Source organism: Fonsecaea multimorphosa, assembly GCF_000836435.1.
Source record: "Fonsecaea multimorphosa CBS 102226 unplaced genomic scaffold supercont1.30, whole genome shotgun sequence".
Lineage (NCBI taxonomy): Eukaryota > Fungi > Ascomycota > Eurotiomycetes > Chaetothyriales > Herpotrichiellaceae > Fonsecaea > Fonsecaea multimorphosa.
Window position 1 is genome coordinate 98,837 of NW_015971664.1, and position 23,601 is coordinate 122,437.

Genomic DNA, 23,601 nt, shown 5'->3' on the forward strand with positions numbered 1-23,601 from the left:
ACCTCTATCACATGCAGCGGGATACTGTCTGTTGTATCCTCGTCGCTGAAAAATATTCCTGGAATAAATCCTGACCCGCTCATCGTTGCCTACATCGAACGGAACGTCTCTCTTGTGCCCGACCTGGCCCAGTCCAAATGGACGCTTACGGTGGAAATGATGAAGAGAGTGCTGAGTTGCGAAAGCTCTTGGCCGAGGTGGTATGTGATTCTTAGGAGACGGCGACATGCTCTTCGACTAACTTCTGGCGCTCGCAGAACGATGACTCGGACAACTTCGAGATCTGGGAGAAGCTCGTTCGCGCCGCCGAGGCACTCGAAGGCGGAATCAACAGGAACTCGAGTTCGCAGGCAATCACGGCCGTCCGGAACGTCTATGACCGCTTCCTCCTCAAGTTCCCTCTTTTCTTTGGCTACTGGAAAAAGTATGCCGACCTGGAGTTCTCGATAGCGGGAACCGAGGCCGCCGACATGGTGAGGAAGGACACTGCAAATAAGAGAGGCTCCCATGCTAAGAGTCGGACAGGTCTACGAACGCGGGATTGCCAGTATCACCAACTCGGTAGATCTGTGGACAAACTACTGCTCATTCAAGACCGAGACAAGCCACGATTCCGATGGCATTCGAGAGTAAGTATGAAATATGTGTTCCCTCTTGTCGAAAACCTAAACATAGCACGACGCAACTTCATTAGCAGAAGGAGCTGGCGATGAACTCGATGATGATGGCCACCGCGCAGCTTTGGTGAGCTCATCATCGCTATCCCTCCCCTTCCGAGCTTGTTTCTCACTCATCACCAGTCAGGTGCTTTGATTTGATTTGCCCGAGAATGGGGCCTTTGCCCGTCCACCCTTTCTGCAGGACCATTTCAACTTGTCGCAAAAGCAATTGAAGGACTATTATCACGTGTACATTCCCCATCCTCCCATATCTGCTTTCTCCCTCCTCTTCCCCGGATCCCTGGCAAAGGTATCTCGCAATAATGCTGACCAACTGATGAATCAGGCTCTTTGAGAGAGGAGCAGTGTGTGTTGGCCTCGACTTCCTCGCCCATCCCTTCTGGGATAAGTACATTGAGTTCGAAGAGCGCATGGAAGGATTTGACCGAATCTTCGCCATCCTCGGCAGAATCATCCACATACCTATGCATCAATATGCGAGATACTTCGAGAAGTACCGGCAGATGGCACAGACACGCCCGCTCTCTGCCATTGCGCCGCCCGGTACCCTCACTCAGCTGCAGATGGATATCGAGAACGAGGGTGCCGGTTATAAAGCCGGCCGAAGCCAAACAGAAGTGGAGCGAGAGTTACGTGCCCGGATTGACAATTATCACCTCGAGATTTTCAGGCGGACACAGACCGAGACTACGAAACGATGGACCTATGAATCCGAAATCAAGCGGCCATATTTCCACGTGACAGACCTTGACGAGGCTCAATTGGCAAACTGGCGCAAGTATCTCGACTTTGAAGAGTCAGAAGGTGACTACACCCGCACTCAGTTCTTGTATGAACGCTGCTTGGTCACCTGTGCCCAGCATGATGAATTCTGGTTAAGATACGCCCGGTGGATGCTCGCCCAGCAGGGCAAGGAAGAGGAAGTTCGAAACATCTATCAAAGAGCATCCTGCTTCTATGTCCCAATCGCGCTACCAACAACCAGACTTCAGTACGCATATTTCGAAGAAATGACGGGTCGGGTTGATGTGGCAAAGGACATACACGATGCCATCCTCATCCAGCTCCCTGGCCACGTCGAGACAATTGTCTCCTTGGCGAATATAAATCGACGTCATTCGGGCTTGGAGGCAGCTGTTGCCGTGTACCAAAGTCATCTCGAGTCTTCAACCATTGACTCTGCGTCCAAAGCTGCTCTCGTGGCAGAGTGGGCGAAACTCCTCTGGAAGGTCAAGGGCTCACCGGAAGAGGCTCGCCAGATCTTTCAGCAGAATCAACATTGGTACCTCGAGAGCCCGGCGTTCTGGACCAGCTACCTGCGTTTTGAGATTGATCAACCCACGAGCAGCGAGACGGAAGAACAGCACTACGAGCAGATCCGGCGGGTCGTGGACGAAATCCTTAGCAAGAGCGTACTCCCCGAGCCCACCGTTCAGGAGCTCATCACCACGTACATGAAGTACCTGCTTGAGAGGGGCACCAAAGATGCAGCCAAAGAATACATGAATCTCGATCGTGAGATCAACGGGCCGATCTCGGTCCAGAAGCTACCCAAGGCGAACCCCGAAGCGAATAAGGGACTTGGAGTAGTTAATGGACAGGTACGTTGTCCTTCGCTGCTTGGCACTGACGCCGAGACTTACTGACCACGTCGACAGCCTCTCCCGATCCGATATCCTTGATCGTTCCATGGCGTATATGCCAAACAACGACAAATATTGGCTACGAAGAAACGGCTCACGGAATCCCTCATTACATGGTCACCGGAGGCGGGGTAAAAGGGAAAGTATGCAGCATGACCGTTCCTTGTTTCTATTATTTTGCTCGGTGGAGGATTACTGCATTGGAACGGCTAAAACGATGATATCCCCTTGATTGTGAGGAGAGACCTTCCCTGTACACAGATTCAATGTTGATATTTCACTGAATGCAGCCCGGTCATCCTCTCCCTGTTGACTTGGATGTCCCTCTTTATCATGCTCATTCTGGACCGGCGCAGTCACGAAGTTCAAACGAGGACGCTTACTGCTGCTGTGAACACACGTGCCTTGCCGCGTGTCTTTGTGTCGGTGTCAGACCTACATCTCGTCGCCACTTTGTCATGCTGAGGCAAAGAGTGAAGCATTCCGAGTTCACCTGCCATCTAATTTACTGGAAGATCAGGTCTAACCTGAGCGCCAGTCTGGTGATATTACTGTCTTCCAGTCTTATTTTCCACGGCGTCGCTAGTCACGCTCTCTGGGATTTTGTTGGAGAAACTTTCACTCAGCATAAGGCTTCCACAAATTTCCATACCGACCAATCCTTATATAGCGCACACATCCGAACATCCTCCCCTTCAAACTTAACTTTCGGCCTCGTAAATTTCATTGCTTCATCACGGCCCCTGCTCAGTGTGCTCTGAAAGTAATCCTTGGCTGGTGGGAGGTCGAACCCACCAGCATTTTGTTTGAAGAATGATGAACCCCGCTCTTAAATAGACGCCCGGTGCCAGCCGATATTTCTGACTTCAAACATGGCCGGCACCCACAAACGGCCAGCACGGGGATGAGGCAGAGGGAGTCACAATTTCGAACAAATACGGCGCTGGCAGATTTGAAAGGAGCAATTTATTAGGGAAGCCTATCAGCACCAGAGCTCTGCCGATGACTAGCTGACTGATCGTCTCGAACCCTTGGAAGTCCATCATGATCTATGATGAAGGACGGACGCCGCCAATGTGCCTCGAGGAGAGAAATGGAAGTACAGGATCGATCCATTGACACAATGTCAAGGTAAGGACAAGCAAAGAAAAAGCACACAGGTAGCCAACAAGGAGCAACCTCTGTCGAGAATCGAACGGGGTGCTTCAAGGAAGAATGGAGTCAAAGGTACAGCGAGAGGCGTTGGTTTTGTGGCAGCGTAACAAACAGGGTAAGATGGAGGGAGTGATAGCCTTTTGGCAGGTATAGTCAGTCCTATGCAATGTTCATTCGGGCAGGGGCTGACAAGTTTAGGGTGAACAGCATATAGAGGAAGGTGCCGTGTGCTATATGCTTCGCAGGTACACATACCGTAGCCCAGCTTTGGACCAGCGTCTCAGGTTCGTGATTCCTCTATTGAATCTAGGGCAAGTAAAAGGACAAAACCACCGGGACAGTGTGTGCGGTTCTTCCCAGCGCGACCGCAGTGTCGAGACATGACGGTCTACCCTCCGGCTTTGACTACCTGCCCTCTACACAAGCATATACTACGCTAAAATGGGACATTCGTGTAATCGAGTCGGTGGCGCTGGCCCATCGTGGTTGGTTTAATACCATGAAGTCCATCGTAAGGCGCGCTCAATAGCTAGCCTGGTCGAGTTATCACGATATTTGGGCTAGTATAGGGGTTAAGAGTATGACACTTGATAATATTCAAACGATTGAGATTGCGGGGCCGGGAGAGATATTGTATCGTTAGGGCATAGAAGAGGAGAGTATGTGTCGTTTCTACGAGTACTCTGCTTGATAGCTGTCATTACCTAGGTATACTTCTCCTCCTGGTGCTGCTGCCTCTGGCATTGCAATAGCCCTAGTCTGGACGTGGGTGGGTGGCGTTGTTGAACAGAGGACGACGTATGCAATAATGACACGCTAAACAACCTCTTGACGCGACTTGAGTGGCTTTCGGCACTGACCTCACAATATAGCATGCAATCACTGACCAAATTTTTTTCTGTTTCGCCTCGAAGGGTTCTAATGGCTCCGACGTCATGATGTGATGATTCATGGCATGTGCTAGCAAATGCGCTCATACTGCGAGTTCCTGAATATAAGAAGATTTGCAGATCACATATAGACCGCGCCCTCATCTATCGCCATTCCAAAAGGCCAGCACCAGTGACTCCAAGCGCAGTCGTAGAATCCCGTCCAATTCAAGACAATCTCCCATCAACTGCCATATTTAGAATAGGCCTAGCCATGCCATTCCCGTACAAGAAAGTGGTAGTCATCGGAGCAACGAGCGGTACGAAGATTTTTCCCATCCCTCATCACGATAGCACTCCGCTGACGGAACAGGCATTGGCGAGGCGCTGGCCAAGAGACTACTCGACGATGGCTCCTTTGTGATTGCTGTCGGCCGTCGCAAGGAGAATCTCGCGGCCCTCGTCGAGCAGTATGGCCACGACAAGGCCCAGGCCGTGCCATTCGACATCACGAAACTAGAGTCCATTCCACATTTCGCAACAAATATCATGAACACTCATCCCGACGTTGACTGCATCATGCTGAACTCGGGGATTCAGAGGAAGTCGGACTTTAGTGACCCTGACTCGATCGATGTTGATGTCCTCAATCTCGAATTCACCACCAATTACCTGGCCCAGCTGGCACTGACCAAGGCTTTCTTACCGTTCTTGCAGAAAAAGGACAAGGAGAGCGCCTTGATATATGTCTCGTCAGTACTCGCTCTTGTGCCGATAGTTAGATGTGCAAACTATTGTGCCTCCAAGGCAGCCCTGCATCAATTCATCCTCTGCCTACGCCAGCAGCTGAAGGGCTCAAATGTCAAGGTGGCCGAGGTGTTCCCTCCTGCAGTGCAGACCGAGCTTCATGACGAAAAGCATCAACCCGATATCAAGAACGGCAGATCGATTGGAATGCCTCTTGACGAGTTCACGGACAAGGTGTGTTTCCACTTCTGGCGAAAGTTAATCGATCCCAAATCTGATTGAAATGTTGCAGGCATACACTGGATTGGCCAGTGGACAAGAGCAAGTTCCCGTCGGCCAGGGAGAGCAAGTCTTCAACGCCTTTGAGCTCAAACGACAGGAGGTTTTTGCACAAATGGTGAAAAATATGGGTAGTAAATGATAGCCAGGGCAACGGTCAATTGACGTACCTTTCGGGACGGGCCATGTGGATAAACCTAGGGCAGTAGGGACTTTTGAAGGCTGGTCATAACAATAATAGCATACGCATTGGACTCCTTTGTAGCAGGGCGCAAGAACGAGTGAAATAGGCAAGTGACACTCAACCCCTATTCCGCTTGTTCGTATCACATAACCTGCAACAAGCTCTTTGGGTGAAAGCTGGAACGATTACTCCAGAAGGGAAGCAGCCGATCCAGATGCCACGGCGGGGCCAGATTGTCTCAGCACGCAACCGTCATCTCACTCGACACTAGGAGAGGCTGACGAACCTCCATATTTTTGGACCTCAGCCGCTGGTGGAGAATGAGGAGCAACCTCGCATACGCTCGCCTGCGAGGTTAACCTGTTTTGTCCATATCAGCTCGGAGAATAGGGTTAGACTCATGCACATTTTGGGCACTTATACGCAGCAGGAGAGTTCCCGTTACTCGTAGTCACAGACAGACTGGCCAGATGGCAAAAGATGAGACGAAGACTTACCGAAGGCTGATCGCTGTCTTTCCTAGGTTGCGAAATCCGCGTATTATGGACGAAGAAATGCCAAACAACGGGCCGCACCAGGTGGCACAAGCAAGGGGGATTGAGGCTATAGTGAAAACTGTTTCACCACCAAAGGACCCAATTTGTATGTACTCTGTGGGTAGAGAGCTATAGCGGAGCTTGATGCGGCTTTGTTGAAAGCTTGGAGTCGGAGATGAGGGCTTGAAGCTGCCTGCACTGCCTCCCACTCTTACCTCTAGCTACCTCGCTACCTGTCTCCGTGACCCCGCTTAAGCGCTGCCCTGGTGCTGGCGATGCTTGTTGCTTGTTGCTTGGAGCAATTGTCCCTGCCAAGGGGGTGTCTCGGAATGCTCTAGGCGGTTGCCGGGTTGCCAATAGGCGGTGGGCACTCACTGAGCACCGAGCACAGAGCACAAGCTAGCGAGCACGCCCAGCCGCCACCACTGGCCACTGAGCCCCGGGTGCCACTCGCGAATTGTAAGCCCGATACTGAGCAGTGCGCATCACCAAGTGGAGGCCAAAATGGCTTCTCGCCAGCTGGAAAAATGGGGGCCAGGAAAAGGACCCTGCGTGTTGCGTCTTGGACCTGGACCACATGCGGCTGGCGAAGCAGCTGAGTTGAGTTTAGCAGGCACCCTAGTCGCCCTGGTCGCCCTGGTGTTGCGCCTCTGATGCGCGTCCTGTGCCCGACAACTTGCATGCACACGCTTTTGTGCAGTCGAGGTTTGAATTTCAGCCCTGACCTGGGATACCGCTGGTTGTCAGCACCAAAGGAACTTTGGTTCATTTGTTTCTCTCACGGTGCTACAACTATCTTGCTGATTCCTCTCAGCTGATCCCTTTCTCTCTCTCACTCACTCCTCCTATCTTGCTCTCCAAATTACAACCCAGCACCTGCCCATCGTTCCTCAGTTGCTTGCAATCCCTCCTTGACCGCCCCTCCTTTATTGTCCGCAAGAAGCGTATCCTTTCCTTTGTCCGTCGACAGGACCAACTCCTCATAACAAGGCTGGCAGTGCTTTGTGACATTCTCTTCTGTTCTCACTCCGACTGAAATCAATCTCTTCAGCTGTAAGCTGCAACAGTCTTCAAGATGTGGTTTGTATACAACCCCCCCCCGGGCATTGGGGCAAACTCGAGCAGGTGCTGACTGGGCATAAGTGGCATCTTTGGCTACATCAACTATCTGGTTGAGAAGGACCGCAAGTTCATTCTTGATACCTTGCTCAATGGTACGTCGTGCCTCGTATACCGCAAGCAATCACTGATCTAACATGGAATGGTTTAGGTCTGGCCCGTCTCGAATACCGTGGCTACGACTCGGCCGGTCTCGCAGTCGATGGCGACAAGAAAAATGAGGTGTTTGCCTTCAAAGAGGTGGGAAAGGTGGCTAAGCTCCGAGAGCTGGTTGACAAGTCTGGCGTCGATATGACCAAAGTCTTTGACTCTCACTGCGGTATTGCCCACACCCGATGGGCTACCCACGGCCAACCCTCCAGACTCAATTGCCATCCTCACAGGTCAGTACAGAAACATTCCACACGAGAGCGAGCCATCTCTGACCAGGCACAGATCTGACCCCAAGTGGGAGTTTGCCGTTGTCCACAACGGTATCATCACAAACTACAAGGAGTTGAAGGCCTTGCTCGAGGGCAAGGGCTTCAAGTTCGAGACAGATACCGACACCGAGTGCATTGCGAAGCTTGCCAAATACCTCTATGACCAGCACCCGGACATTGATTTCACCACCCTCGGAAAGGCCATCATCAAAGAGCTCCAGGGAGCCTTTGGTCTCCTCATGAAATCCGTCCACTACCCCCACGAATGCATTGCGGCTCGAAAGGGCTCACCCTTGGTGGTGGGTGTCAAGACGGCGAAGAAGATGAAGGTGGACTTTGTGGACGTCGAGTACCATGAAGATGGTGGTGCTTTGTCCGCTGAGATTGCAAACCACAATGTTGCAGTCAAGAAGTCTACGGCTGGTCTCTTGTCCCCCAATGGCCTGCTGGCTCCCCCTGACAAGTCTCTGCTTCACCGATCGCAATCACGAGCATTCTTGTCGGACGATGGTATGCCGCAACCCGCTGAGTTCTTTCTCTCGTCCGATGCCTCGGCCCTGGTCGAGCACACCAAGAAAGTTCTGTATCTTGAAGACGACGATATTGCACACATCCACGATGGCCAGCTGAACATTCACAGACTGACCAAGGATGACGGGACTAGCAATGTCCGTGCTATTCAGACCATCGAGCTTGAGCTTCAGGAGATCATGAAGGGCAAATTTGACCACTTTATGCAGAAGGAAATCTTCGAGCAGCCCGAGTCAGTCGTCAACACCATGCGTGGTCGTCTCGATGTTGCCAACAAGACTGTCACCTTGGGAGGTCTGAGACAGTACATAAGCACTATCCGAAGATGCAGAAGACTCATCTTCATCGCTTGCGGCACTAGCTACCATTCCTGTATGGCTGTCCGAGGTGCCTTTGAGGAGCTCACGGAGATCCCAATTGCGGTTGAGTTGGCTTCGGACTTCCTCGACAGACAAGCCCCTGTCTTCCGAGACGACACCTGCGTTTTTGTGTCACAGTCCGGTGAGACTGCAGATTCATTGATGGCTCTTCGATACTGCTTGGAGCGTGGTGCTCTCACTGTGGGTATTGTAAACGTGGTCGGCTCGTCAATCTCCATGCTCACCCATTGTGGTGTCCACATTAACGCCGGACCTGAGATCGGTGTCGCCTCGACCAAGGCATACACTTCTCAGTTTGTGGCCATGATCATGTTTGCGTTGTCCCTCAGCGAGGACCGCGCTTCCAAGGCACAGCGCCGCCATGAAATTATTGATGGCCTGGCCAAGGTCAGCGACCAGTTCCGGGAAATCCTGAAACTCAACGACTCGATCAAGGAGATGTGCGCCAAGTTCCTACAGAACCAGAAGTCTCTGTTGCTGCTCGGCCGAGGCAGCCAATATTCAACAGCTTTGGAAGGTGCCCTGAAAATCAAGGAAATTTCGTATCTTCACTGCGAAGCAGTCATGTCCGGAGAACTCAAACATGGTGTTTTGGCCCTCGTCGATGAGAACCTGCCCATCATCATGATCCTGACCAGAGACGACATCTTCCCCAAGTCGTTGAACGCATATCAGCAAGGTAAGGACTACCCGGTCTCACCCCCGGTCATGGCTAACAATGTGACAGTGATTGCTCGTGGTGGACGACCTATTGTCATCTGCAACAAGGACGACCCAGAGTTTCCTCCTTCCAAGACGGAGCGCATTGAGGTGCCAAAGACGGTCGACTGCCTGCAAGGCTTGTTGAACGTCATTCCACTGCAACTGATTGCCTACTGGCTTGCGGTTGCTGAGGGATTGAACGTGGATTTCCCACGTAACCTGGCCAAGTCTGTCACTGTTGAGTAAGCCTCTTTGCGGAAAGGGACTCTACCATCTGCGTGTTATGCCTATTTGCTCTATGAGGTTATCTCAGGAAATGATCTGGGAACGTATGTGAAAGGAAGAAAGGTTGCTTGTAGGAAGTAAATGAGATACTGGTAGAGTACTCCATGGAGTTATAAGAATAAGACTTTTCTTTGCTCACTCGCCTGTTCTCCTCTTCCATTAAGGCACTCTGCATGTGGTACATAGGTAGGTAGCCGCATATCAAAGTGTAGAAGGCATCGAGGGTTGTCCTGGTAAGGCTGAGTTGGAGAAACGCGGAGAACATGCTTGACGACCTCGACGTCTGTGTTTTGACAACCACGCAACTTACGGATCTCAATCTGTGCTTCCAAGTCTTTTGAATACCTCTCCGAACTTCCACATGGAATGCAATGTCAACAGATGAGTCAGTCACGGCAAAGGCCGTGCTTCAAACCGAAAAGGATACAAAAGCCCCCAGTCGCGCACACGCTTCGTCTCCTTCCACTGCGCGACGATCGTCCTCTATCGCATCTCACAATGTTTTCCTATCCTTAGTCGGTTTGCGGTTGGTCAATGCCTTGACGACAAGGACATTCTTCCAGCCAGATGAATATTTCCAGGCTTTGGAGCCAGCATGGCATTGGGCATTCGGGGAAGGAGGAGGAGCGTGGATAACATGGGTGCGATAAACAGAAACGCGGCACACGAAGCAGTGAAGGAATGCTCATGACGGACAACAGGAGTGGAAGAACCATTTGCGATCCGCGATACACCCTGCAGTCTTCGGACTATGTTACCAACTGGCCGACTTCGTTGCTGAGCACCTGACGTTGCAAGGCCCTGTCCGCTCTGAGGTCCTTCTTGCTGCTCCAAAGACCTTGCAGGCCTTCTTCGCTGCAACGGCGGATTTCTATACCTGGAGACTGTCATCCTACATCTACGGAGAAGACTCAACAGCATCTCTAGCGACGCTTTTCCTGACAGTTGCGAGTCCGTGGCAGTGGTTTTGTTCGACGCGGACATTCTCGAACTCGTTGGAAACGACCCTCACGGTCATCGCGCTGTGCAACTGGCCCTGGAATTGGACGCTCCCACATGGTAGAAACCGCGACGCAGGTAACGGCCATCATGACAACCAAAGATCCCGCACTCGGGACGACCCTGTAGTCGAAAAGGTCCCAGCAGACGAGGTCACCCGGTTGAGGAGGGCGCTGCTCTGCGCTGCGGTGGCGACAATCCTCCGGCCCACGAATATTCTGATCTGGATGATCCTCACATTTCTCACTGTCGTTCGGAAATGGAACCTGACAGGCCTTAGCTGGACCGAGTGCATTCTGTTCCTCCGCGAAACTGTCCTCTGTGGAAGCGTCATCTTAGCCTCTTCAGCAATACTCGACCGAATATTCTACAGTGCCTGGGTCTTCCCACCCTTCAACTTCCTCCAGGTCAATGTTGTCCAGTCATTGGCATCATTCTACGGCAATAACGATTGGCACTATTATGTCTCCCAGGGGTATCCTCTGCTCCTCACGACAGTGCTACCGTTTACGTTAATCGGATTATTTCGAGCCTTGAGCTCAAAAGATGCATATTTTGCGCAGACACCTCCGGCAAGCCGCAATGCCCTTCATTCTCTATCCATCATATGTCTCCTTGTCCCCGCGGCTTTTTCGGTCATCGCCCATAAGGAGGTGCGGTTCATCTATCCCTTGTTACCAGCTTTGCATACTGTAACCGCCTTACCCTTAGCGTCCTTCTTCCACGCGTTGACAACTCCGTCTCCGTCGTTGCGCGTGGGGAAACGACTTGTACTCCTCCTTATTCTGTCCTTGAATCTCACAATATCATACTACATCACCCAAGTCCACAATTCCGGCATTGTTGACCTGACGCATTATCTCCGCCACGAGTTCGAAACAGTCTATCTCACCTCTCCCACGCCCTCGAACATGACAATTGGCATGCTCATGCCCTGCCACTCCACGCCCTGGCGCTCTCATTTACAATACCCCCCGTCTCTTACGCACGTAGGAATCCGAGCTTGGGCATTGACATGTGAGCCGCCACTCAACCTCAATGCGACCGAGAAATCAAGCTATCTGGACGAAGCAGACCAGTTCTACGCCAACCCATCGTTGTGGGTTAAGAAACACATGTCACGCCATCCTCCACAGCGCAAGGGAGGCAACATTCGACCGAGTGGCTCGGTAGCAGGAATCCTTGCAGCTCCAAATTTACATGGCAAGATCGACACCATTCCCACCGATATCCTCGAAAGCGAGAGGGCGGAGCAATTCTGGCTCACCGGCGGCAACAAAGGTCGCCAGCCATGGCCCGATTACCTCGTCTTCTTCACACAGCTGGAACCCACTTTACAAGTGATCCTCAGGGGAAGCGGGTATGGCGAGTGTAAGCGGCTGTTCAATTCTCACTGGCACGACGATTGGAGGAGGCACGGCGACGTGGTTGTATGGTGTCTCGATCCTGCCAGACAGCAGGAACTGAAGACCGCACCAGCAGGGCGAGACGCGAGGTCTCGAATTGGGATGGAGGAAGTTGAAGACGCGATCCACGACCCCTCCGCTTTAGAAGACATTGCTCCGGGGCAGAAGATTCTGGGCGGCGACGGTGCCGCGACGAAGAAGGGCAAGAAGGCGAGGGAGAACCGGGAGGCCGACGATAGGAAAAAGAAGCCATTCAAAAGAGTGGTCGAGAAACCCTTCTGGAAAGTCAGAGATCCAGGGGACTGATTCACCACCAGCCACCAGTCCCTTGTCCTGATCCTGGACCTGAACCTGAGTTTGAACCAACCATATCTGAATCTGAAGCCAGAATTCCTACCCCGAGCCATGCATACCAATTTCCCCCAATAAAGAGACTGCCTGAAAGGAATTCACAAAGTCATATCTTCTGACAAATATATGTATACCTCACGTATACATACACACCCTTTTCGGCGTCGAAAAAAAAAAGGCAGAGAAAGACCCGCAAGACTTGAAAAATAAGGAACCATTGAGGACCGAGGACACCTAGCGTAGATGGGACTGTAGATGTGCAGATACTATGTACCCATGGAGGTACATATCTAAGTAGGTACTGTGTGTACTGGGCCATTCATTATATTATTCCCCGCGTCCACGCGACGTGGCTGTACGCCCTCTTCGTCTCTCTTTCTTTCTTTCTTTCTTCTCAAGGGAACTAAAGAACGCCAGCTAGCCAGGCTTCACGCCGTCAGATCAAGAATTATCTACTGTAGGTACATGAGATGTAAAAACCATGTGATATTACTTTCCCGCTACCCTCTCACCCTACACACTCGACTCGACTTTTTGCCCATTCGTCTCGTCCGTCCGCCATCGTGACCATTGTCTCATCTCATATATCTCGCGCTCAAATTCGCAAACGCGTCGGGACTATGCCTTCCCGCTTCCAAATTGTTGATACTCACGCTCTCTGCGCTGGCATGCCTTGCTGCGATGCCATGCTGTGGCCTTTGTACTCCCACGCCCCCCATACCGTTGGGCATGTTCATCGCTTGTCCAAACGGCTGCTGTGGTGCCGCAAAATTCTGTCCATAACTCTGGTTCTGAGCAGCCTGCCCTGGAGGAGGGGATCCAAATGGACTGGCGCCGCCACCAGTAAAAGGATTCACAGCTCCATTGGCATTGACGTTATTCATGTTAGCACTGGAGACATTGGTCATGAATGGGTTTCGATTCCCACTCCCACCAGCAGAATGCATATTCGACAGCGACACAGGCATAGTAGCACTACGTTTCGCCGGCGAGATATGACTGTTGCCAAATATATCACCCGCTGAAGCATATGAGACTTGTTGTTGAGGCGTTTGTTGCAGGTGTTGCTGTTGCTGCTGGTGCTGCTGTTCGGATACAGGTTCTGGAATTGAAGCGAGCGGCTGAGGAGCGAGCTGTGGATAGTTGTAGAGGGCCAAAATGGAACCTTTGTCATAGCGGCCTGTTTGTTGGGGCATCAAAGTCTGTTGAGTCTGCTGAGAGAATTGTGGCTGAGAGTATAACTGCTGTTGCTGGAATTGAGGCATTGGCATTGGCGCCGATTGCGTTTGTGTGTGCGGTTGGGGTTGTGTCTGAGGTTGGGTGTATTGGAAATTCGCATAAGGAGATTGACTTTGAGATACTTGAGGACTCGACATTTGAGACTGTTGCTGCTGCTGTATGCCTTGCTGTTGGAAAGGGTTGTTCGGCTGCGGCTGACTCTGAGGAGCAGTACCGAAGAGGTCTTGAGGTTGCTGCAACTGGGCATACTGTGTCGTTTGAGGGGGCGAAGACTGGGAGGGTGGTATCCCAAAGGGATTGAGATTCGCTGGGAGCGAGCTCTGCCGTAATTGTCCTTGCGCTGATTGTCCAGGCGACTGCGAATTGAAGAAGGGATTCGATGAAGGAGATGGAGGCACCTGGGAAAGGAACGGGTTGTTCCCTGTGGACTGAGCTGACACGGAGGGAGGCTGGAAGAACGGATTGCTGACGACCGGAACCGCTGCTGGTGACGCCACATAGCCTTGTTGGAATTGCGTCGATGTGACTGGGGGCGTCATTGAATACTGAAAGCGGGAATCCTGTAAAGGAGCGGGTTGGCTCGGATATCCCCCAGTACTGTGAGGGAACAAGGGTTGAGAAACTTGCATGGATTGAAAGGACTGTTCCAATCCAGTCTCGGGCGGGCTGCGATTAGGCTGAGCATAAGGATTGTTGCTGCCATAAGTCGTAGCGCTGGTTGGAGTCGAGGGCTCCTGGGACTTTGCCAGCGAAAGGCCAACAGTCTGTTGGTTAGTTATGGAAGTAAATGGGTTGTACGACTGCTCTTGAGGCCTGGAGGTAGGCTCTTCACTCGCAGCAGGCGTCGATCCCTGTCTTCTGGAGGAAACAGTATTGCCATTTTCTTTCGCCCCAAGTTGAACTAGAGCCTCAATGGTCCTTTCCACATTCCCATTCAAGCGGCGCAGCAGGCTCGTGTTGCGGTCGGTGTCGGTAAAACCCATGTCTCGCAATGTAGCCAACTTCTTTTGCAATTCCGCATCTGTCATCTCAAAGCGTGCATCGTCCATCCTTGAATCGTAGTCTCCAGTGGGAATGCGGAACGAGCTGTCGACTCGGGGCTCTTTCTGATGCTTTTTCTTGTCATGCCTCGACAGAGAATAGGCGGAAGACGAGGCACGAAGACCGAAACCAAAGAATTTGCCTTTCTTGGGAGGTAGAGGAGGTGGAGAAGAATCCAGATCTCCTCCTTGAGGTCTGGAATAACTGGAAGGTAAGTCGTCGTCGCGCTGAGGAGGTTGGGGCCTGCCATCTGAGAGACTCTTTTCCTGGTATTTCTTGCGTATGAATCTTTCCATGGCCGAGTCGACTTCGTCCACATCGAGAGGCATGTCAGGCTTCTTGTTCTTGGGGTTGTAGATCTTGTTGACGGCGTTGTTGCCGTTGCGCCTCATGTTCTGCGTGATGTGTCAGTGAACCTGCTCTGAGGAGGAATGGAAATTCTGCCCACCTCAACCTGCTCTGTCGACCAAGTGTCCATGCTCAGGGACTTGACCTTGGATATATGAGTGCCCAATTTGCGATGCAGGGAGGCGCATCGCATGCAGAGGAAGACTCCCAGATTCCAGCTCGCCCACGCCGGGTTCTTCGCACCACAATCGGCGCATTGGGAATTCCCGGGCACGGAGAGCAGCTCGTGAAGCTCCCGCTCATTCCGCGCCTGGGTTCTCTTGCTCATCGAGGCCATCTCGGTTGCGCAGCCTGTTTCGATTCGGGCGTCGTGAATACTGAGTCGAGCCGAAGTTCACAACATGCGGAGCGCAGGAAGATCAACGGACAAGTTGCGGTGGCAGCAGGTTCAGAAGCTCGAGTTTTGATCGACCCGAATGATCCAAGACACCTCAACTCATGGCGACGACTTAATGCAGCGTCGATCCTTTGAGTCCTTACAGAATGATTACCAAGGGTTCTTGCGGCACTTCGAGTGGTATGATCTGAGCTATGCTTTGTTCGTCCTTCTGCCCTTGCCGCAATTACATAACTGGCTGCAGTTCTAAGAACCCCTTTCTGGAAAATGGTCCAGCGAATAGATCTCTTGCAGTATCAGATCCCACCTCGTGGCGAACGAGAAAATGGGCACTCGACGACTGGATTATTGCTTGCAAATTAATCTTGTCTGTTTATGTGCAATTCCCATTGAATAAAGGAAGGATGTCGATCAGTATCTACAATCCAATCTATGCAGCCATGAGATCAAACATCCCAAGCAGTCTTCCAACGCCAACATCATGCCTTGTCACTTTCAACTGATGTGTAGTCGTCAAGTCACACTTCGATCCCAGACTCAAGACATCTCTGAATCCCCATCACTGCGTCTAGCAACCGAATAGTCGATTCCGTACCCATACATCTGCTGGAGCATGCCGTACTGGTGTTCCATAGGCTCCTCATCGGACAGATGCCACCATTCTCGGCTATTGTATACCGGATCCTTCGATTGTTGGTAGTTATCCTCTTTCATCATGAGGGGCCCTAGCTCGGTCGAGGCTGTCACTCCGTTTATGCTTGGCCGTGCCTCGTAGCCATGTAGTATATACGGCTCAGCCGTCTGTCTGATCTCACCAGCAGGCAGAGCACATAGATTCTTCAACTTCTCTTGTTCTACCAACTGCAACCGATACTTGGCGGCTTCTTCTTCTCTTTCCATGCTTGTCTGCGGCCAATTTGCCAAATCATCAGGGTGCATCTGACTACCGTACGTTGGAGGGGCGATTTGCCAAAGTTCGATCAGCCTCAACCTTTGTTCAGGCTCTGCGTTCTTGAACAACTGCAACTGCGAGGGGAACAAAGCAGAGGCATTGATGCCGGATCGTTCGAGGATGGTCGAGACAGGAAGATCGTTTGGTGCCTGGTGTGCTGAATGATGATAGTGTTGTGTGATATATGTGATCGGCGTCGACTGTGGGACGACTTGGGGCGTCGGAGGCATTGACAGGTCTGGCGGAGACTGGAGAGGGCCGAGGTGCAGGTTGCGTGCCATCATATTGATCAAATCATCCTGCATCTTGATGTCGCTCTCGAATGCCGATAGTCCGCACTAGGGCAAAGAATCAGAAGGTCATGAACAGGGATTGGATCCGGACAAACCTGTCTGCAATGAGGGTTCTCTTCAAAGGCTGCCAGATTGTTTGAGAGATCTGTCTCGTAGCCACAATACTGGCACCTGTGAAAAGCGGAGGCCATGATCTGATGGCTTTAGATTCGACAACAACACCAGCGGTTAGAGATCCTTGTGTCTGCAAAACGAGAACCAGGCAGGGAAGAGGAAGCAAAAATTCTGGGATTTAGGCTTCAAATTCGTATTGTACTAACTAACACACGTCTGCTATAGAAGCTCCAGAGAGTCCAGCGAGGAGGTCCGGTTTCCGGATCCGGTAGATGAGTTCCAAGCTGGTCGATGGTCCAGAATCCAGAACAAAGAGCGACCTTGGATCCAGATTTCCAGTCCACAGGGATTTTGATGGTCCAGTCCTGAAGAAGCCTGAAGTCAAGAAGCTGTTGATCTGTTTGTGAAGAGATATGAAGTCAAAGGGAAGAGGAGGAAGTCAAGGGGAGCAGAGGAGCGGGGTAATGAGGTTTTGTAATATGTGTTGCGAGTCGGTCGGTTTACAGAAGGCGAGGACTCAGCTCAACATCAAAGCGTGAGGGCCGCCTGCTGAAGGGAGGAATCTGAGAGATGTCTTTGAGATTTTGCTGGCTGGGAAGAAGCTGTAGAGGACAGAGATAGAGAGGAAGCTGAAGTTGAAGAACTTGAAGGTGGGAAGTTGGAAGGACACGAAGGGGCACCACACATGACCAAGTCGGGAGGTGCTGATGACACGTAGCGCTCGCTGCTGCCCAAAACTCACCAAACACGCCAAAATCTCCCGAGGCGCGCCTTGGCAGAGCTAGGCTCCTTTTGGATCCCTGCTCTACATCTGCAATGGCGCGGCTCTGGGGAGCCTGCGTCGCATTCATGAAGTCTGGCCGTGACAGAAGTTCTCATTGTATAATCATCTTCTCGATATTCCCATTCCAAGCACAACCTTGTTGACGTCGCTCTGATTGGAGACTCGGTATTGAGCTCACACCTTTCATAAAGCACCAGGAATCTTCTCAAGCTATCCCGTTGCAATGGTATGGTCCTTATAGTTCCATCAAGCTCTGACGAGATACTAAATGTTCGTTCTCTAGACGTCGATAGGTACAGGCTACGATCTCTCCAACTCCGTCTTCTCCCCAGACGGACGAAATTTCCAGGTCGAGTACGCCGTCAAAGCGGTGGAAAACGGCGGGACGTGTATCGGAATCCGGACAAAGCATGGGGTGGTTCTGGCGTGCGAGAAGATCATTACCTCAAAGCTCCTGAAGCCTGGCTCGAACAAGAGAATATCCACGGTCGACCGTAACGCCGGCATTGTGACCTCCGGATTATTACCAGACGGTCGTCACCTCATCAGCAGAGCAAGAGACGAGGCTAGTAGTTGGAGACAAACATACAAAGCCCCCATTCCCACACATGCTCTGGCTTCAAGAGTAGGGGGTTACGTGCAGGCATACACTTTGTACTCCAGCGTACGACCTTTCGGCGTGACAGCCATTTTGGGAGGTTGGGATTCCGAGGCAGAACATGGTGTGGACGGTCAAGTCGGAGAAGGTCCCCCGTCAGGCGCAGGCGGCAAGTTCGAGGGCGAAGCTGTCAAACGAGGTGGTCCAGGACTTTATATGATCGAGCCTAGTGGGCTCTACTGGGTATGTCAACATGAAATGGCCTCGAAACATGCCGCTGACAAAAGGGTTCTAGGGCTACTATGGTGCTGCAACAGGCAAAGGACGACAAGCTGCCAAAGCTGAGCTGGAAAAGCTTGATCTAGGCTCACCGACCTGCGCCCTTACTCTCAAAGAAGCCGTCATGGAAGCTGCAAGAATCATTTACGTTGCGCATGAAGACTCGAAAGACAAGGAATTTGAACTTGAGATGACCTGGATCTCGAGCCTGGACGGTCCTACAAAAGGTCGACATGAGCAGGTCCCGCAAGAATTACTCGAAGAAGCTGAGAAAGCGGCCAAGAAGAGTCTGGAAGGAGACGACGAAGACGAAGAGGAGGAGGATGCCATGCAGGAATGATTGATTTCGCCTTTCCAGCACTGTAGCATTACCGGCGTTGAAGACAGTCGATGGGGTCTCTAGTTGAAAAAGGATGCGGGAACCAACCATTGGCGGGATATCTAGTTTTGTGGCTTTCTACGTCTCTCGCAGACCAAGTCTTGACACCGGAGAGACTTCCAGGCTTGTGATACTCTAGAAGACCAGCACAAGCACCTAGGTAATGGTGCCTAGATCACGTTCCGCTGATTTTGCCTTCTCCCCAGCCCTTCCTCTTCACTCCAAGCTCGACAGCTGCGTTGCCCCAGTCTTCTCCGTGGTTATGTCCCTTGGCCTCCTTGCCTGTGCCTCCTTCCAGACCAGCTCGAGCCAGACCCTGGCCTTCGTTCAGAACCGTAAGAAGACCAAAGATCACTGGGGCACCAGTGTCCAATTGGACTCTCATCAGGCCGTGACTCACAGCGTCGGCGATATATTCGAAGTGCATGGTCTCGCCTTTGATGAGCACTCCAATGGCTATGATGGCATCAAAGGTATGCCTCAGTCCTTTCACATCTTTCTTCTCTGGCTCTGGCGGACCTGGCTGAAGACTTCCCTGCAGGTCTGTTGTCGAGTTACTTCCTCCCAGAAGGTCTCCAATCCCACTCGCGAGACTGCCCATGCCACCTGCGACTGCGCTCGCTGTGCTCTGTATTTGAGAGGCCGCGTAGACTCGTTGGACTGCAAGGGGAAGCTCGTAGGACCCAGGGACCGATTCCGTGACAATGTTCTCCTCTTTCACTCCTTGAGCCAGCATGGCTTTCTTTGCACCGCCGACCAGGGCTTCGATTATGGTGCTGTTCCACCGGGCGTGGACAATTGCAATTCGCAGGCCGGAGCCATCGTGTTTCTGAGGAGCACCTGGCCCCTTGAGAGTTGCCATTTTCTCTTTTGGATCAGACCTTGAGAGTGCGGTTGTCGTTTCGCCTTGAACCTGAGGTCTAGTGTAAAGTGGGTGTCTGCAGCAGGCGAGTGCCAGTGAGAAGCAGAGGCTTGACTGCAGACAAATCCCGTGCTTAGCCGCAGTTGACCTTACAGGGCACGCAGGGTCAGCCCACCACCGCACTGGCACCCGCCTAGTGAGCCTAGCCCACCTCGCCCACGTACCCCTCGACAACCCCTCGCCTCTCGCCCCTCGCTCACTGTTCCGCCTCTTGTTGCCCTTGCATATCTCATTACGCTCCCAAACAACCAACCATCAAGCCTAACCACTCAAATCACTATCCACCATTGCGGGTCAAGCGTTGGACACGCTTAAGCTGCCCTCCATTCAGGATACACCTGCACTTAGGGGTATAGCAACAAGTGAGTTCCATGTGGAAAATCTCTGCACATGACCTGACGTGGTGGACCTCATAATCAAGGGTACTTAAATCAATTCGCCCCAGCATTCCTGTGGAAGAGACGACGATTACTTGACTTCCTCTGGGCTATATAAAATCGAGTACATTTTCGACCTTTCAGTGCAAGACCAAACTGTCGGCCAATTAGCGCAGCCTCGATTCGGATTATCAGGAACCGAAATAAAGCTCCTCACAGTCTACAATGGCACCATCAGCGACTAACGGTGATGGCGTCAACGGTATCACCAAGGTGAACGGCCAGACGACTGGCACTCAGTTGAAGGCAACCGCCCCGGCATTCCACCCAGCTGGCACACCAGACCGATCAAAGTACCACGCCTCGACTTCCGACGAAGCCATCCACGCCGAGCACGAATATGCCGCCCACAATTACCATCCTCTACCGGTTGTGTTTGCTCGAGCACTGGGAACCACCGTATGGGATCCAGAAGGCCGGCAATATCTGGATTTCCTGTCCGCATATTCTGCCGTGAATCAGGGCCACTGCCACCCCGAGCTGGTCAAGGCGCTTGTTGAACAAGCCTCCACACTCACCCTAAGCTCGAGAGCATTTTACAATGACGTATTTCCCCGGTTCGCAGAGTTTGTCACCAAGTACTTCAATTTTGACATGGTTTTGCCGATGAATACCGGTGCTGAAGCAGTGGAAACAGCCGTCAAGGTTGCCAGGAAATGGGGATACAAATCCAAGGGCATACCACACGACGAGGCAATCGTGCTTAGTGTGGCGGAAAACTTCCATGGACGGACATTTTCTGCCATCTCCATGTCCACAGACCCTGAATCTCGCGACAACTATGGGCCCTACCTACCCGGCGTGGGCAGCATCTCTCCAGCAACCGGTAAGGTTATCCCCTACAACGACATCTCGGCCGTCCGCGCTGCATTCGAATCCCACGGCGACAAGATTGCCGGTTTTCTCGTGGAGCCAGTCCAAGGCGAAGCCGGGATCGTAGTTCCTGACGACAGCTATCTCACTGAGATCCGCGCCCTCTGCGACAAACACAACGTGCTGCTCATCTGCGACGAGATCCAAACAGGTATTGCCCGCACAGGGAAGCTTCTGTGCCACGAATGGTCCGGCATCAAACCAGATCTTGTTCTCCTCGGCAAAGCCATCTCTGGCGGAATGTATCCAGTCTCGTGCGTTCTCGGCCGCAAAGATGTAATGCTCACCATCGAGCCCGGTACACACGGATCCACCTACGGCGGTAACCCGCTAGGGTGTGCAGTTGCCATACGTGCTCTCGAGGTCGTCCGCGACGAGAAGATGACCGAACGAGCAGAGAAACTTGGACAAATTTTCCGCGATGGGCTGAGAGATCTGAATTCGGATTTGATAAAGACAGTCAGGGGTAAGGGATTGCTGAACGCGATTGTTATTGATGAGGCAAAGACGAATGGTCATAGCGCGTGGGATTTGTGTATGTTGATGAAGGAGAAAGGACTATTGGTGAGTTCCCTGCCCGTCGGAGTCCCTTCATGCGCGTAAATCTCCAAGGTCGCGATTCTAACCATACACGACAGGCCAAACCTACGCACCAGAACATCATTCGTCTTGCCCCGCCGCTAGTCATCACAGAAGAGGAAATCAAGCGTGCTTTGGCAATCATTGCAGAGGCAGCCGCAGAACTTCCGAATTTGAAGGGAGAGAAGGAGAAACAGGTCCTTCCAGAAGGAGAGAAGAATGTTCACATTGGCGTGGATAATTAAGCCGGACTATGCCGTTGGAGACGACCCGCCGTCTGGTGGGACTACAGACAGTGTGAGGCTATGATGCATCTAATACTAACGAGTCACTGAGGAACGACATACACTAAAGACATGGGTGTTTCTCGGGGAGTGGTGGCATCAACATTCAACTTTTTCAGTCAGCGAATGTCGTTTCAGACTGTCAAGGCGGTGGGTATTCGGTTGCTATCCTGGAAAACATGTATATTGGTAAGGCACAAATACATATGGGACGCAGGACGCCGGCTTGGCCCTTTTGAAGTGTTCCGTTCGGTGTGGCCAAGAACAACAAAAGGAACTGAGAACCAAAGACGAGGCTTCGAGTCGGTTACGGACCAGAATGCTGGCCTGCATAGACATGAATCAACTCCTCTGCTTCCACTATCATCCATCCTGTTCGCTCATCCCCTCAACCAAGGTTTCCTGCTCTCGTGGCTTCATTGTGTCCGTGGTCTCATCTCATCCGGCGAAAAAATGGCCGACGTACTTCAGATCATGGACAATCGACGGCTTCTCTTGGTGTGCATCGTGGCGATTGCCGGCCATTGGGACTGTGGACGGCTGGAGTTCAGTCTGGTTCCAGCGGGCACCGTCGTCGCTTGGACGCCAGCCGTTGGTTGCCGCTGCCGTCGTCGTCGCGGAGCTTCGCTTGGCGGAGGCGACGTGACTGCCACCGGTGATGGGGCTCAGGTTGTGCCACGGTTGGGCCCGGTGGTCTTCAGCCAGGAATCGCTGCATCGGGGAAACGTCCTCAAGTGTTGGCTCCTTGATCGTGTCGGCACATGCGATGTTCTGGACACTTATCCCTTCTGGGAAGGTGCCACTCCGTGTGGTACTTGGGTTGCTCATGGTACAAGCTAATTGCGAAGGGTACTTGTGAAAGTCAAGCAGAGGACTCGGCAGTGAAGAGCTATAGAGTATCACGTGGTGACAAGTATTCAGTCTCCCGCCTCAGTTGTCTACTCATCCGTTGACCGAGCGGACTCCCCCGTCTTATATCCTGCTGGCTAGGAGTCAAAGTAAGGGCGTTGATCAGCACCGAGGGCTTTTTGGAACTGTGGATGCTGAGGTTTCCTCGGACGAGGAGGCCCAGCAGCAAGGTATACCACAAATTTCTCGACATGGCACTACGACTAAAGCCGGGCCTACTGTAGTGCTGCCAAATCAAATTTCGGGGTTGTAGGCGTTCATCTGCGCCTGGTCATTTTGGCTCCCCTAGAGTCAGCTGTCCAGATATACGACTAAAGTCCCGACAGGGCTGTGCGTCATGCACCACAGAGTCGACGTTGCGATATCCAAAGCGGCCTCATTTCCACCACTTGTTACGAGATGCGGCGGCGGAGGGCCAGGCCATTGAATGCTCTTTGGGCTACATTCGTGGCCCCCTGTGGACCCCAGGTTGTGCCTGATGACTGGCTAGGGTGCAATTGGTTCCCATCGGTCACACAGCATGGGCACCAATAGCCGTAGGGGACGGAAAAGACGCTGGAAAAGTAAGCAGAATCGCAGGGAGAAAAAGCAGTAACCTTGCGCCCGACGCCGTGGCCCGTTGTCTATTCACACTCTGCGCCAGCACACAGCGAGCAAGATCGGCTTCTCCTTCTTACAAGTTTGCCACTGGCCCAGGCCGACTTCTTGTGCTCAAGGCATCATGCAATCCAACATGTGTCTGTTGATTGGCTCAGGCATCCAGCATCTCAACGAGTGTTCGCCTGTCCCCGAGTCGCCTAGGAACAAATAAACCGGGGCATGGAGAAGCGAGTAAAGGAGGATGCAAGAGGGTGCGAGAGGGTGCGAGAGGGTGCGAGAGGGTGC

General features: G+C 52.3%; 10 protein-coding genes across 10 annotated transcripts; 6 read left to right on the forward strand and 4 right to left on the reverse strand.

Moving 5' to 3' along the window:
- Window positions 1–137: 137 nt before the first annotated feature.
- Z520_10421 (uncharacterized protein) lies at window positions 138–2,326 on the forward strand (the record flags this gene model as incomplete). Its single annotated transcript, XM_016780913.1, has 4 exons — window positions 138–200; window positions 258–473; window positions 526–629; window positions 1,006–2,326. 4 exons carry the CDS (start codon window positions 138–140, stop codon window positions 2,324–2,326), a joined length of 1,704 nt encoding a protein of 567 aa, XP_016627919.1.
- A 2,295-nt stretch (window positions 2,327–4,621) lies between these two features.
- Window positions 4,622–5,515, forward strand: Z520_10422 (uncharacterized protein; the record flags this gene model as incomplete). Its single annotated transcript, XM_016780914.1, has 3 exons — window positions 4,622–4,667; window positions 4,721–5,328; window positions 5,387–5,515. 3 exons carry the CDS (start codon window positions 4,622–4,624, stop codon window positions 5,513–5,515), a joined length of 783 nt encoding a protein of 260 aa, XP_016627920.1.
- Window positions 5,516–7,168: 1,653 nt separating this feature from the next.
- Z520_10423 (uncharacterized protein) lies at window positions 7,169–9,493 on the forward strand (the record flags this gene model as incomplete). Its single annotated transcript, XM_016780915.1, has 5 exons — window positions 7,169–7,173; window positions 7,237–7,307; window positions 7,364–7,595; window positions 7,648–9,224; window positions 9,273–9,493. The coding sequence occupies 5 exons, from the start codon at window positions 7,169–7,171 to the stop codon at window positions 9,491–9,493; spliced, it is 2,106 nt and encodes a 701-aa protein (XP_016627921.1).
- A 410-nt stretch (window positions 9,494–9,903) lies between these two features.
- On the forward strand, window positions 9,904–12,243 carry Z520_10424 (uncharacterized protein; the record flags this gene model as incomplete). Its single annotated transcript, XM_016780916.1, has 2 exons — window positions 9,904–10,173; window positions 10,234–12,243. 2 exons carry the CDS (start codon window positions 9,904–9,906, stop codon window positions 12,241–12,243), a joined length of 2,280 nt encoding a protein of 759 aa, XP_016627922.1.
- Window positions 12,244–12,863: 620 nt separating this feature from the next.
- Window positions 12,864–15,253, reverse strand: Z520_10425 (uncharacterized protein; the record flags this gene model as incomplete). The annotated part of the gene is made up of 2 exons (XM_016780917.1): window positions 12,864–14,963; window positions 15,017–15,253. The coding sequence occupies 2 exons, from the start codon at window positions 15,251–15,253 to the stop codon at window positions 12,864–12,866; spliced, it is 2,337 nt and encodes a 778-aa protein (XP_016627923.1).
- A 597-nt stretch (window positions 15,254–15,850) lies between these two features.
- Window positions 15,851–16,749, reverse strand: Z520_10426 (uncharacterized protein; the record flags this gene model as incomplete). The annotated part of the gene is made up of 2 exons (XM_016780918.1): window positions 15,851–16,603; window positions 16,654–16,749. The coding sequence occupies 2 exons, from the start codon at window positions 16,747–16,749 to the stop codon at window positions 15,851–15,853; spliced, it is 849 nt and encodes a 282-aa protein (XP_016627924.1).
- A 930-nt stretch (window positions 16,750–17,679) lies between these two features.
- Z520_10427 (uncharacterized protein) lies at window positions 17,680–18,673 on the forward strand (the record flags this gene model as incomplete). The annotated part of the gene is made up of 3 exons (XM_016780919.1): window positions 17,680–17,682; window positions 17,740–18,297; window positions 18,350–18,673. 3 exons carry the CDS (start codon window positions 17,680–17,682, stop codon window positions 18,671–18,673), a joined length of 885 nt encoding a protein of 294 aa, XP_016627925.1.
- Window positions 18,674–18,887: 214 nt separating this feature from the next.
- Window positions 18,888–19,574, reverse strand: Z520_10428 (uncharacterized protein; the record flags this gene model as incomplete). The annotated part of the gene is made up of 1 exon (XM_016780920.1): window positions 18,888–19,574. The coding sequence occupies one exon, from the start codon at window positions 19,572–19,574 to the stop codon at window positions 18,888–18,890; it is 687 nt and encodes a 228-aa protein (XP_016627926.1).
- A 662-nt stretch (window positions 19,575–20,236) lies between these two features.
- Z520_10429 (ornithine aminotransferase) lies at window positions 20,237–21,768 on the forward strand (the record flags this gene model as incomplete). Its single annotated transcript, XM_016780921.1, has 2 exons — window positions 20,237–21,508; window positions 21,583–21,768. The coding sequence occupies 2 exons, from the start codon at window positions 20,237–20,239 to the stop codon at window positions 21,766–21,768; spliced, it is 1,458 nt and encodes a 485-aa protein (XP_016627927.1).
- Window positions 21,769–22,245: 477 nt separating this feature from the next.
- On the reverse strand, window positions 22,246–22,635 carry Z520_10430 (uncharacterized protein; the record flags this gene model as incomplete). Its single annotated transcript, XM_016780922.1, has 1 exon — window positions 22,246–22,635. One exon carries the CDS (start codon window positions 22,633–22,635, stop codon window positions 22,246–22,248), a length of 390 nt encoding a protein of 129 aa, XP_016627928.1.
- Window positions 22,636–23,601: the final 966 nt, after the last annotated feature.